This window comes from Bos indicus x Bos taurus, chromosome 21, assembly GCF_003369695.1.
Source record: "Bos indicus x Bos taurus breed Angus x Brahman F1 hybrid chromosome 21, Bos_hybrid_MaternalHap_v2.0, whole genome shotgun sequence".
In the NCBI taxonomy this organism is placed as follows: Eukaryota; Metazoa; Chordata; class Mammalia; order Artiodactyla; family Bovidae; genus Bos; species Bos indicus x Bos taurus.
In genome coordinates, this window is record NC_040096.1 from 64,135,222 (window position 1) to 64,147,807 (window position 12,586).

At 53.8% G+C, this 12,586-nt stretch overlaps 1 protein-coding gene across 4 annotated transcripts in view; it reads right to left on the minus strand.

Moving 5' to 3' along the window:
• Positions 1 to 4,542, minus strand: part of BCL11B (BCL11B, BAF complex component) — a 101,437-nt gene extending 96,895 nt beyond the window's left edge. For all 4 annotated transcript variants that reach the window (XM_027521535.1, XM_027521533.1, XM_027521534.1 and 1 more), the window contains exon 1: positions 4,321 to 4,542. In XM_027521535.1, the coding sequence (XP_027377336.1) occupies positions 4,321 to 4,378 (58 nt within the window). In that variant the 5' untranslated portion in view covers positions 4,379 to 4,542. The remainder of the gene's footprint in view (positions 1 to 4,320) is intronic.
• Between the last annotated feature and the right edge of the window lie 8,044 nt (positions 4,543 to 12,586).

Here is a 12,586-nt window from a genome sequence, read left to right on the forward strand (position 1 = left end):
GTCTTTTTTATCACAACAAGCAACAGAGAATGCAAAGCGATCGGAGAAAGGAGATGAAAGGAAAAAGGGAAGGTGAGGGCAAGCCGTGTTCTGAGCCCAAAGGCAAGCGCCAAGAGCTCGATTCTGACAAGCAGCTAGAAACTTGGTGCGCTCTGCAGCGGGAAACTGGTAAGTGGGAACCCAACTGCTCTGCCTGTTTCCAGTTCCCCTGAGACAGAAGGCTAATTACTGCCCAGTGCACCCGAAGCTGGCCTGCCCTTTAGAACCCTAAGACCCAGTTAGCCCTGCACAGTGGCCACCAAAGCATCCCTGACCTCAGCCTCCATCCATGTTCCAAAGGCCGGCTTCCCCAAAGCAGCTGTATTCACTTCGGCGTTTGAGAAATGACTCGCTTTTCTCTTACGACATATTTTGAAGGCCAGACAAAAATCGCCAAGGCCAAAGCACAGACAGAGAGCAACACCCCACCCCCCACCTGACCTCCCACCCTCAATTAAAAAAAAAATGCCACTGTACATAATTTTCAGGGAGGGAAAGACTACCCATTAAAAATACTAGGGGTTGTTAAAATATGCTCATGGCTGTCTCCTCTCAGGTGTGAATTACAAATGAATAAAATCAGCCTGGCATAACACCTTGGATGAACACGGTTTTACTCTCCCTTAGAATCAGAGCAGCTGACTTATGTCACACTTCTAATGATATGGGGTTCCCTTCTGTGCAGAAGGGGGACAAACTTCACCCCCGCCTCCCAGAATTATCAAAAAAACAGAGGGGCCCAGATCTGATGAAATTTATCAGAGGCCCAATTTTGAAACATACGTGGACACCTGGAGATACACTCTACCCTGGGGAGTTAAGATAATTGTAAGCACAGCGGCCTTCAAAACATACAGCTACAGCAAAACCTAATTTAAAAGGCAACCATGGAATTAACACGGTGAGCCTAACTTCTGCATCAAATCTTGGGTCTCTCTAGTTGTTTTGCAAAATCGTGAACTCATACGGAAAATTACTAATCTTCCAAGGAAACCTGTTGGGGCGGGGGTGGGGGGGTGTTGTTGAAAAATAAAATCACCTGCACTGGAGCTGAGTTATCTACCCCGGGCTTGTTATTTCCTTCGGGAAGTCTCAGGCTGGGGCTCATTTGCCTCTCCACTCGCCCTGCCTGGCACAGCCGGCTCATGGCCCTTCCCTCTCTGCCTGGTCAGTCCACTGTCCCTCATCCTCCCCTCTTCACTATTGTCACTGAGTTGTTTGTTTGTTTTTATTAATAGCTGTGTCTGTCCTCTGGCTTTAAAAGCCACATCCATCTGGGTCAAACATTTTGAAACAAACCAGAAGCCTAGGTCTTCATCCCCAGCTGTCTCCCACACTCTCCTCCCGGGCTCCTCTTCTCTCTGGCCCTGTCTGTAAATTTAACTAGCTCATTATGGAGTCCTTCTCCGCCTTGCCAGCCCCCCACCCCCACCCCCAAGATTATCGACGCCGTTTGTGTGCTCTTCTGTGTCTCAGGCCATCGGTTATCCCAAGTTGCATCATCTCGAAAGAACCTGAAGCCAGCGGGCTGCCACCCAACTAAAGATGTACCACGCTTTAGGTGATTTCTTTCCACATTTACAAGCTAAAACGTGGGTCCCCGATCAGGGCTGTGACAGACCCATTTGGCAGGCCAGGGCTCCAGAGCACCTGAGACCCACAACTCCTGCATCGTTGAGGAGACACACTTGAACAGGCCCTAAGCCTAAACTGCATCCCATTCTTGCCTTTCCCCTGCCTGCATTCCCACCTCCTGGGTGACACAGGACAGACAGAAAAGCCAGCTGCTTTGGGGATAATAAATAGCCTTGTCTGAGAACTGGTTGGACCACTCTCCCTTCTTAAACCCCTGCACATGCCCTGGACTCCATGGGCCCCTGAAAAGCAGGCAGGATATCCTTTGCCCCCCACCCCCTGGTCTCCTTCTCCCCATCTCTCCTTCCCAGCCACTGCTCCAGCGTCAGCCGGGCTTTCCCTAGCACTGCTCTGAGCAAGGCTGAGACAGCCATGGAGCCAACGAAGGAGGGAAGGATGTCGCACCAGGCACCCCTGGCCCCCCACGCCACCCAGCCGCCACCAGTGCTCCCGGCCAGGGCTTGTTCCCGAGGTCCCAGGAATGCCAGAAGGGGAGAGAGTAAAAGCAAAGCGAACCTACCTGCTTCTTTCCCCCTTTACACACGAGTGCAAACACTCCTGGCTTCTTCGCTGCTGCCAGCTTGGCAATGCACCCCCCCATAACTCCCCCTTACCAGAGCACCCCCCCAACTTCCCCCTCCTCAAAAACAACCCTTGCAATTATACAGAGGTTCTGTGGGGCAAATTGTCTCCTGGAGAAATTAGGTGTCTGCAACTACAGACATCCTAACAGCCGCTCCACCATCTAAAGGGGGGAGTGGGGGTGTAGAATAAGAGATTGCTAAAGGCTCCATAAAGGACTAAATGTCAATGGGCGAAAAGGACCTTGATCAAACCAGGCTCAAATCTGGTTGCAGAACATTTTGTTTTAAATGCAACCAGCAAGTCTTCTTTGATGTAACAATGGTGAAAAATATAGGAGAAGCCCTCTTCCCTCCCTCCAGAAAGGCGTCCTTCTCCCAAGGCAAGCCCACTTTCATATCTATTCCCCTCCCCAAAAAATAATCATAAATCCACAAATTCTTACTAATGTATGTGCTGTAACAAAGGAGAGATGGCAGCAGCGGAGGCTCCGAGCAGATGGCTCCTATGCTGGGTTTTCCGGGGAGGGGAGAACCCCTTTATATATTTATTTATTTATTTAAATTTTTTAAAATATAACATAAATATTCGGCTCTCGGCCGCCCCGCAGCCAGTCCTCGGCGACGGATGGGCGCACAGCCCTCTCCAGCTCCGCGCCGGCAGCCGGGCCCCAGCCTGACAAGGTGATCTGAGGATGGCAAGGAACACAACCTGCCCGCGGTTTCGATGGCACCCAGAGGATGTTTTATTTCTATTGCAATTTAAAAGAAAAATTAAAAAAAAAAAAAGCAACGGCGACTCGGCACCGCGAAGAGGGACCGCGGGGAAAGGTTTGCGCGCGGCGGAGCAGCGGCCCCGAGGGCTGCGGTGGGCAGGGAGAGCGGCGAGCCGACCTTCCCGGTGCAAGTTGCAGGCACCCGGGCGAGCTCCCCTGCCAACCCCGTACCTGGCCCGCTCCCGCACGCTTCTTCCCTTCGCTAAATAAACCCGACCGGGACGCTGGAAGCGGCTGCGTCTCTGCCCCCTTGCCTGACTTTGCCTTCCCCGCCACTTGCTTGAAATCCACACGATTTCAGCGGGTGGATTTCCACTGCGACCTGCCTTGTTTATTTAGATAGGGGAAGATGAAAGATCTGAGATAGGCGGATGGGTAAGAGATGGATAGGTCTCTTTCCCTTTTTTTCCTCTTTTCTTTCATTTTTTTTCCCACTATTTTATAAGCACGTCCCTCTCTTCCCACTCTGAGCTGACAACCCTTTCCCCCCAGCCCCCTCGTGGCGGGGATTTTTCACCAGCCCCCGATGTCCCCCACCTTTTTTTTTTTTTGGAGTAGGGGGGGAAAGAAGACAAGAACATCCCAGGAGACAGACGGAGGTGGGGAAATGGGGGTGGGGGTGCAGGAGCCCAGCAAACAGCCGCGCAGCTGGATTCTTTTGCAAATAGCACGAGGAGGGGAGAGAAAGGCGGCAGCGGAATCCGAGAACCGGCGTGGCCGGCGCCCTGCCCGGCCGGGTGCCGCGACTGGGGGGACTCGGAGCCGGCGGCCACCCCTCGCCCTGCGTCTCCCCCAGGCCCGAGCGCACCCCGCTCCCCTCCGCCCGCGCCGTCAGCGCGGACCCACGCGCTCGCCAACTTTTCCCCACTTTCCGGCTCCCCCCTCCCCCTCCGCTCCCCCAACCCCCTCCCCCCTCCTCTCCAAACCCCGCCACCAGCGCCGCCGCCGCCACACACGCCGCTCGGAGGGGCGAGCGTCCAGCCGGGCTCCGCGCGCACACACACCTCCTCCAGCCTGCGCGCCCCCTCCCCGGCCCCGGAGCCCGCTCCGCAGGCCCCCGAGCCCCGGGCGCATCGGACTGCGCAGCGCCCGGACTCCCCGGGCTGCAACGAAACTTTCCTAAGGCCCTCCCGCCCCCCCAACCAGGCTCTGGGCCGACGCCGCTGCCCCTGTGCAAGCCCGCGGGCCGCCCGGGCACCCGGCCCGGCTGTGCCCGGCTCGGTGTCCCCAGCCCTGGGCGCCCGGAGCCCCACGCTCCGGCCCCTCGCACGCACGCCGCAGACACTTACGGGTGATGATCTCCCTCTGGGACAAGTGCTGCGGGTTGCCCTGTTTGCGGCGGGACATTGCCCCGGCATCTATTCTGACATCGCCCGGAGAGCTGGACCGATGCGGGGAGCCGGGGTAGGGGGTCCGAGCCGCCGCCGCTGCCGCCGCGCCGCTGCCGCCGCCGCGCCTCCTCCTCTGCCCGGGTTGGTGTTTTGGGTTTTTTTTTTTTTTTTTTTTTTCCTTCCTCTCTTGCCCTCTCCTCCTCCTCTTCTTCTTCTTTATTTTGCGCTTTCTTCTATGCTGTTTTTTCTTTTAATTGCAAAAAGAAAAAGAGAAGGAAAAAGAAAAAGCAAAACCTCTCGATCTAAAATAGGAGAAAGGCAAAAAAAAAAAAAAAAAAATCTGCTGCTGCTTGCCGCGGACTGGCTGGCTTCTTCAAAAATATATTCTTTTCAAGGAAAAAAAAATTGCATACACTTCTTCAAACTGCTTGGCCTCCTGGACTTCCAAATGTCTCGAACTTAAACCGGGTTTTGCACCGGCTCCTGACACTTTCAGGGTCTGGTAGGTGTAAAGCGCACTTCTACCAGGAAGGGCGGGGGGAAGGGAGGGGGGGGGAATGCAAACAAATAAAAAATAAAAGAAAAAGAAAAGAAAAGGAAAAAAGCCAAGAAAACTTGAGGACTTGTCTCGTACCCCCTCACCCCGCCCCCTCAAAAAACCCAAAGCAATGTAAAACTGCCCCGGTTCGGTGGTTTCTGGGTTTTCTGCGGGCTGCCTGTTTTTTTCTCGGAGACTGACCCTTCCGAGGCTCTGGGGGGACTCCAGGAGCGGCTCCTTCCCAGTTCACCTGGCAGGCTGGCGCCGGCCGGAGAGGCTGCCGGGTCCCCGCGAGCGCTCCCCAGCGCTCCCCTGGAGCCGCTGGCCCGGGGGGAGCTGGGCTGCGGGGCGGCTCGCCCAGTGCGCCTGGGTCGGTGCGGGCGCGGACTGGGAGCTATAGATTGCAACGTGAAGATGGCGGAGTCCGGGTTCTCTGGGAGCTCTCGGTCTCTCTATGGCTGGGGCTGCCTCTGTACAATGGGATAAAATTCAAGTTCAAGTGCGGACGTGACGTTTAATCTGCACTAGAGACAAAAAGACCCAGAGAGTCGGAGCACTGGGGGCGACTAGCGGTGGCTTTTTAACATTGTACCCTGTAAGAGAACAAGAAAGCACACACACACAGAGACACACTCGCGCGCGCGCGCGCGCGCGCACACACACACACACACACTCGCCCGTGCGCACACCCGCAGTTCAGGCCGGCCACACGTGCGGCGTTTTGTGTGTGTGTGCGCTCCTCTCCTCCCGGTGCACTGGCAGCGCAAAATGGGGGGAGGGAGGGAGGGCCGTGGGCAAGGTATTTTTAAATAAAAGAAAATCCTCTCCATCCCTCCTCCCCTCTAGGGAGCTGGACCCCCAGAGAAGGGGGGCGGAGTGCGGTGTGCGTGGAAGTAAGTTGAAGCAACACAAGTCCCCACCCCCTCATTCGAAAGCTCTTGGGGGGTGGGGGATGGCTATGAAAGAGTGTTGGGGTCTACACGGGGACTAGGACCACATGGTCAATTACTCCGTCTCCCTAGGAAAGTAGTTTGGTTGTTTTCACTTTGATTTTATTGAGGGGTCGGGGTTAAACTTCCAAAAAGTGTCTCCATATAAATCCTGATATTTCAAACTGGGAGAGCCAAGGGGACAAGATAAAAGATACTAAGAGGAGAGAATTCGGGGCACATTGAGGGGCGGGGAAACGTGAGACCTTGTTTGAGTCCCATTCCGAAGGCATGTCCACCCGAAATCTTTGCGCTCCCTGCACCTCATCCCATTCAGTCTCGGGGTCAAACACGGAGCCCACCCCTAACGCCAAGGTTTCTCGGAAGCATGGGGGTGAGGGGCAGGAGTGCTCCACGTGGGAGAGCGTCTCATAGTTGCCGACCCAGAAGTAGGTGTGGCCGATCTTTGGACACACTCGCGTGGGTGACCCCCCTCGTCCCCCAGTCCCCTCCCACCCCTTGACAATTACTGCAGCCTGGAAGTAACGCCCCCCACCCCCAGGGCTCCTCCGCCCAGGGCAGGACTTGAAATCGCCCGTCAGTCTGGAAAGGAAGGACACAGCTGCCTTGTCAGCCGTTTGATCTCCAGCCGGCGAGGCTGAGAGGAGGTGTGGGGGCCTGTCCGTGGCCCGGGGACAAGGCCAGGACGCGGTCCGCGGGGACATCCACAACCCTCTCCCCCAACCTCCCCGTCCCTCCTCCGGCCACGGCCAACTTCATCCGTTTCGCGACTTGACCTCCCGGCTGGACGAGCCACGCGGCCGGCCCCCTCGCCCTTCCCAGGTTTCTCGGGTCTGGGCCGGGAGGCGGCCAGGGCGGGTCGGGGCCTGGCTCGGGGCTGGGCTTCGCGGGCGAGCCCAGCTGCACCCACCCCACCCCGCCCCCAGGCCGGGCTCTGGCGGCCTCCTGGGAGCGCGAGGCTGGGCTGTGACGCCTCCGGGCGCGCCGCCTCCCTCGGGGCCTTTTCCTTGGAGGGGTACGGGGCGGGGGCGGGAAGGGGGGCGTTGTTCGCCCCCAAGGTCTTGGGTGGGGCGACGGCACCAACAACTTACCGGAGCGCAGCGCCCATTAGCGAGGACAGAAAGAGCTCCCTGCCCAAGCCACCCCCCACTAAAAAATAACAATAAAATATGTTGTAGCAGGCAGTTTTGCGGACCGGGCTGCAGGGTCGGGGGACGAGCTGGTAGCCTGGGCGGAGGGGGGTGAAAGGGGGCGGGCGAAGAGCCAGTCCGCATGACCTCCCCACCCGGGGCTGCATGCCCACCACCCACCACCGACACCCCACCTCCACGTGGTCCAAAGTCTGGAAGCACCTCCCTCTCCTCCCATCCAGCCCGCCACGAAAATCTTTCCAGGAAAGTGGCCTAAGAAAGAAAAAAAAAAAAAAAAAAAGCCGACACGCACCTTTAATAAACTTCTCAAGAATACCATACACCGGCCATCCCAACTCGCCCACGTTCTTAAACTTGGGAGAGCTTTTTTTTTTTTTTTTTTAGCTGAGAACTGTCGGTGTGAAGTCCAGAGAGGGTGAGCGTGTGGCCCAAGGTCACACAGCGCACGGAGGCAGGTCTGGACTCAAATTGCCGGCGGTTCCCCACTGACTGCGCCCAGGCGCCCGAAATCCCAGCATGCCGACCCTCGCCCTCCGGGGGTTGATTGCAAGGATGGGGACTCGGGTCTGCGGGCAGTGGGGGTGGGACTGGGTACCCCCCTCCTAAAAAGGGACCCCCCCCTCCTGTGGACTGCACGAGGCGCCCGGGGTCGGGGGTTTGGGGGCGCAGCGGCAGCTGCCAAGTCGCGCGCGCTCGAGCTGCGGCGTCTGGGGAGGGGGCACCTCGCCCCACCCCCAGCAGGAAGTAGCGGGCGAGGGGCGGCGCGGGCCGCGACTGACCCGGGGAGCACTTCCTCATTGGCCCCGCGCTGCCCCGACGGCGGGAAGAAGGACGCGCGGGCGGGCCGGCGCAGGGCTGGACACGCCGCCGCCCGCCGGCGCGCTCCACCTCGCGGCGGCCGGGGAGAGGCTGCCCTGCCCCTGCCCGGCCCCTGCGCTGGCCCCTTCGCCTTCCTCCTCCTCTCGGGAGAGGCGGCCGGGCGCAGGCAGCAAGCGATCCCAGCTGCCGCTCCAGTCTCCTTTTTTTCCCTCTGCCCGTCTGGCACGGGCATCATTAGCGCTGAAAGCTGTTAATGTCTGGTCTCACAGCTCCCCCTTTAGTCTTGCTGGGCTCCCTGTCTCGCGTTCCAAGCCGGATCAATAGCCGCCTCTCCGCCGACCTTGACCTCTCCCTCGACCCCGCCCGACTTCGGCTTCGGCAGCTGGCCCGCGCTAATGTTTCCCCACTCGCTTGATGCCCAGACAACAGGCAGGCGGAGAGGGAGGCGGGTGGCGGAGCTCGGGCCCCAGCCCCAGCCCTGTTACCCTCCCCAGGACCCCTGGCAGGCCAGCGATCCAAGATCCTTCTGAGAAGGTTACTGCACACGCGCGCGGGCGCGCGCGCACACACACACACACACACAAACACACACCATACCCTGATCTACCGAGGCTTTGTTTAGAATAAAAGTCACTCCCTTCCCCAAAATGGAGGGGAGGGGGTGCAGGTGCTTAACATATGAAACTAAAAGGGGAAAGTGCAAGTACAAATATGGCGCTAAATACCACAATACTTCCAACTGGGTTCTCCAAAACCTGCTGCAGACCTACTGTGTGCCGGGCCCAGAGCTGGGTCTTTGTGCAGACAGGAATCAGATGGAAAGAAATGCCACATTTTCTGCACTCTTTTAAAATAAAGAAGACGGTGTCAGAAAGCTTTTTGAACTCACAAATATTTCTAGCTTCGCAGTGCACTCCAGCAGATAATCCTTCATATTTTTCAGTCTCTTTAAATTTCTTTATTGAGGAATAGTTCGAGAATCATAAATCGTTTTGTCAAATCAAAGTGCATTTTTATTAACCTTGTGTGGGGCTCTGGTTCCCAGTGTGGCTGCAGGGCCCAGGCCATGCAATGGGGGCAGATTAAACAGTCACATGACACCCCCTACCCCCAAGCCAGGCTTTTTAAAAATTCTTTGAACAATTCACAGTACTTAACTCTTAGCACTATTTGAGATTCTGCAATGTTATCTTTGCCTTCTGAGCAGTTATATTTTGTATTACGGCTTTACCAAAAAACCGGAACCAATAAAGATGTGTAGTGTCAGTAAAAATGGGAATTCTCAAAATTTCTGCAGAAAGAAAATGGGTGTTTCATTTGTTTTTTTACACAAGGCTCCACCCTCTAAAATGTAGTCAGATAACTTTGTGGCAACATAAAAACTCAACGTCCTGTCTTATCAAATTATCTTGGGCTTTATTTCTGGTGCTTAAAAAAAAAAATCCAGGCAAAGAGAAGGCAAATCTTTTCATATTCACAGGTGGGCAAACTGAGAAGCAAACTGTATCTAGTGATTTCTGTTCCTCAGCGTCTGTAAACGCTATTGACTGTGAAGGTGACGATAAATAAAATGCATCCATCTGATCAGTGGATTGACTTGTTTTAAACTTTTTAGGAAACCACAGTGGAAGTCCTAAGCAAATCATATTTACGTACATATTAATAAGGCCCCCAAGATGGTCCTTATCCCCTTCCTCACTGTTCGCGAATCTCTAGGAGTTTTCAATTCCAAAAGACAAAAAAGATATCTTAAGCTTCCTGGCATATCTTCTAGAATTATTTTATGCCATTTCTGAATATTACAGCAAATTTCTGCGACCCAATAGCTCTCAATGAAAGCTTTGCTAGATTTGGAGTTTGGTTTTTGTTTTGTTTTGGTTTTTTTTTTTTTTTTTTTTTTTGCATTGTCACCTTATAGCAGAGGCTGAACCACAAAACTTGCCTTCCAACAAGTGTTGGGTTGATTCTTTCCATCCACCGAATGTAGCAGCATTGCTTTTCTTAAAGCATGACATCATTCACACCTTCTTCGTTTCTGCAGTAATACCTGGGCTTGATACAGTTATAGATTTCTGACTCCCGGAAGGATGGAAGCTCTTGGAAATCTGTGAGGCTTCCCTGCCTGCTGTTTTGATAGCTGCAGCCTATGAGGGGTTAAACCAAAGTCGCTGTTCCTGATTCATGTATTATTTTCCTTAAAAAAAATACTTACCCAGCTCTCCGTATATGAAAAAGACTTACACCCACATCGAATGTTCCTAGCTCTGTCCCTGTCATCAGAAATGATATTGAATGGCTCAGTACTAGGGGATCTGGAACTATTTCTACAGCTTTCTCACCTCATTTGGAATTTTCTTGCCTTGCTAATTTTAATTCTTTAGTTGAGTCATCAGTTCAAATTTGGTCGGGATTGGCATCACCCAGTTGGTCGTTTTGGTGGGAATACTGTTCACAAGGATGGTCAGACTTCACCAGACCCCACCCACCATGTCCACAGAGATCAGTGCGGCTGTGGTGAGTGTGTGTGTGTGTGTGTGTGTGTGTGTGTGTGTTGCACAGAAAGGGTCTCTCCGCTGCTTTCTGTCTTGTCATCAACTCTCCAAATTGCATATCTGAAAATGCAAAACACACACACACAGACACCAGCTTGAAGTCAGTGGTTTAGTGACCGTCAATCTACCCTCTTTAGAGCACAGACTAGGAAGAGAGAGTTAAAATGGTTCATTTGGGGAAAGAACTGGGATTCAGAAGAGCGTTTTCAGACCCAGCTCTGGCTGTCAGAGGCTGTCGCTGGAACTGGAGCTACAGTGAGGTGTCTGGTGATAGGAAATGGTGGGGGTGGCCGGCAAAGAAGGCAATAATGATCACCTTCTTAACAAGGCTTTTATGAGGCTGTGAGGATTAATTAGTTTGTATCCTTAAGCAGTTTGAGAAAGAGGAAGTTTCAGTAAATGCTAAGCTGGAGTTGTAGATGCGTCTGAGTCAGTTGTGAGCTCGCCCCCCCACCCCCCAATCTGAACGCAGGCTTTGAACACTCCTGTCTGCGCTGTGATGCTCTACAAAGGAAGTGGTGAAAAAGGGAAGTGAGGGGGAAGCACTCACTTAGCAGGAACGGAGGAGAGCGAGGCATGAGTCAGGCAAAGGCACCGCTACTGAAGATGCTGCAAGGGGGCGCTTACCAAAAAATAAAACTAAAAACCGGCCAACACCTCGCTTCGGCGCTGCCTTCCAGAGCTGAAAAAGACAGGGGGATCTGGGAGACCTCATCTGCAGTCTCGTAGTTTTAGAAGCAGCCACGTACGCTTTCGAGTGAATTCAACAAAGGTAGCTTGTATCCTAGAAAATATTTAAGGGCCATTCCCTCCACTCACTAGAGGAGGGTGAAGGCTGCAAGCTGACAAATAAACAAACCTCTGCAACTCAAAGTTTGAACTGCAGACGCATTGGTAGAGATGGAATAATATGTCTACAGAAGGTGGAAGTTGTCAAAGTTCTTGCATTGTGTGCATTCTAAAACGCTGCCTCTTCTTGAAGACGCACAATCTACAAAGCTCAATTTACAAGGCAGACAATTTGCAACAACAAAAGGTAATTAATGCTGCCCAGGGAAAACTGAGATGCTGGATTGCTGTGCATTCTGGTATTAGTTTAAACTGGGTCCTTTAAAAAAAAAATTATTTCGGTGTGATTCTAAGCCTTTGGAATCACTGAAACAAGAATGGCTTCTAAAATATGGATGTGGCAGTAACGTTTCCCATTTGAACTTGCGACAAAGCCACTCTGCTTCTCCCTCTGCCCATCTTTCTCTCTCTCTCTCCCTCCCACGTGTCCTGAAATGGAACCCTGCACAGGAGCAAAGACACCGATCTCTGACCTGTCTCTGATGGTCTACACACACACGGCAGATTTATGGTCGATTTTTTGCCACATCTGAATTTGGACCTCCGGATTCCAACGCATAGATTCATCAGCTGCTAGGATTTAGCACAGGCATCTGCAGTTTCATTATTTGTATCTGCTTAACAGGAACAATTAGAGAACTGAGGAGTGAGGACGCCTGTTTGGGGACCGCTTCGGTATTGTACCCAGACCACACATTCCAGCCGGGTAGGAACACAGTAATGTAGAAAGCATTAGTGGATTTAACGCTCTGCATCGTGTTTGGGGAATCGAATTGTCGTTGTTTCTGGCAAGAACTCATACTTCAACTGATATCTATCAAACACCTTAATTAGCTCCAGTGGCGCTTGTGGTAAAGAATCTGCCTGCTAATGCAGGAGATGGAAGAGACGTGGGTTCGATCCCTGGGTGGGGAAGATCCCCCGGAGGAGGAAATGTCAACCCAATCCAGTATTCTTGCCTGGAGAATCCCACGGACAGAGGAAGCTGGTGGGCTATGGTCCATAGGGTCACAAAGAGTCAGGCACGACTGAAGCAACGTGGCCCGCACACACCTAAAGGCCCCCAACCCAAAGCAAGCCAGATAGCAGGAGGAGACAAAGGCAGGAGCTGTGCAGGGGTGCCCAAGCCTCCCTGACTTCCCCAGGGTCCCGTGGCCTCAGTTTGGGGACTAGGATGCACAGGCCATGGTGCAAAGTCAGACCAGCCCTGGCTCTTGCCGCCACAGCCACAGGGGACAAGCTGGAGGGTGTTTGGACGGTTTGATGGGTGTACGCCACCAGGGTGGGAAGAGGCCACAGTGACACGCGCCGTTGCCGACGGTAACTGAAGTCTTTTCCTCAGCCAGCCGTTCCACCTGGACTTCA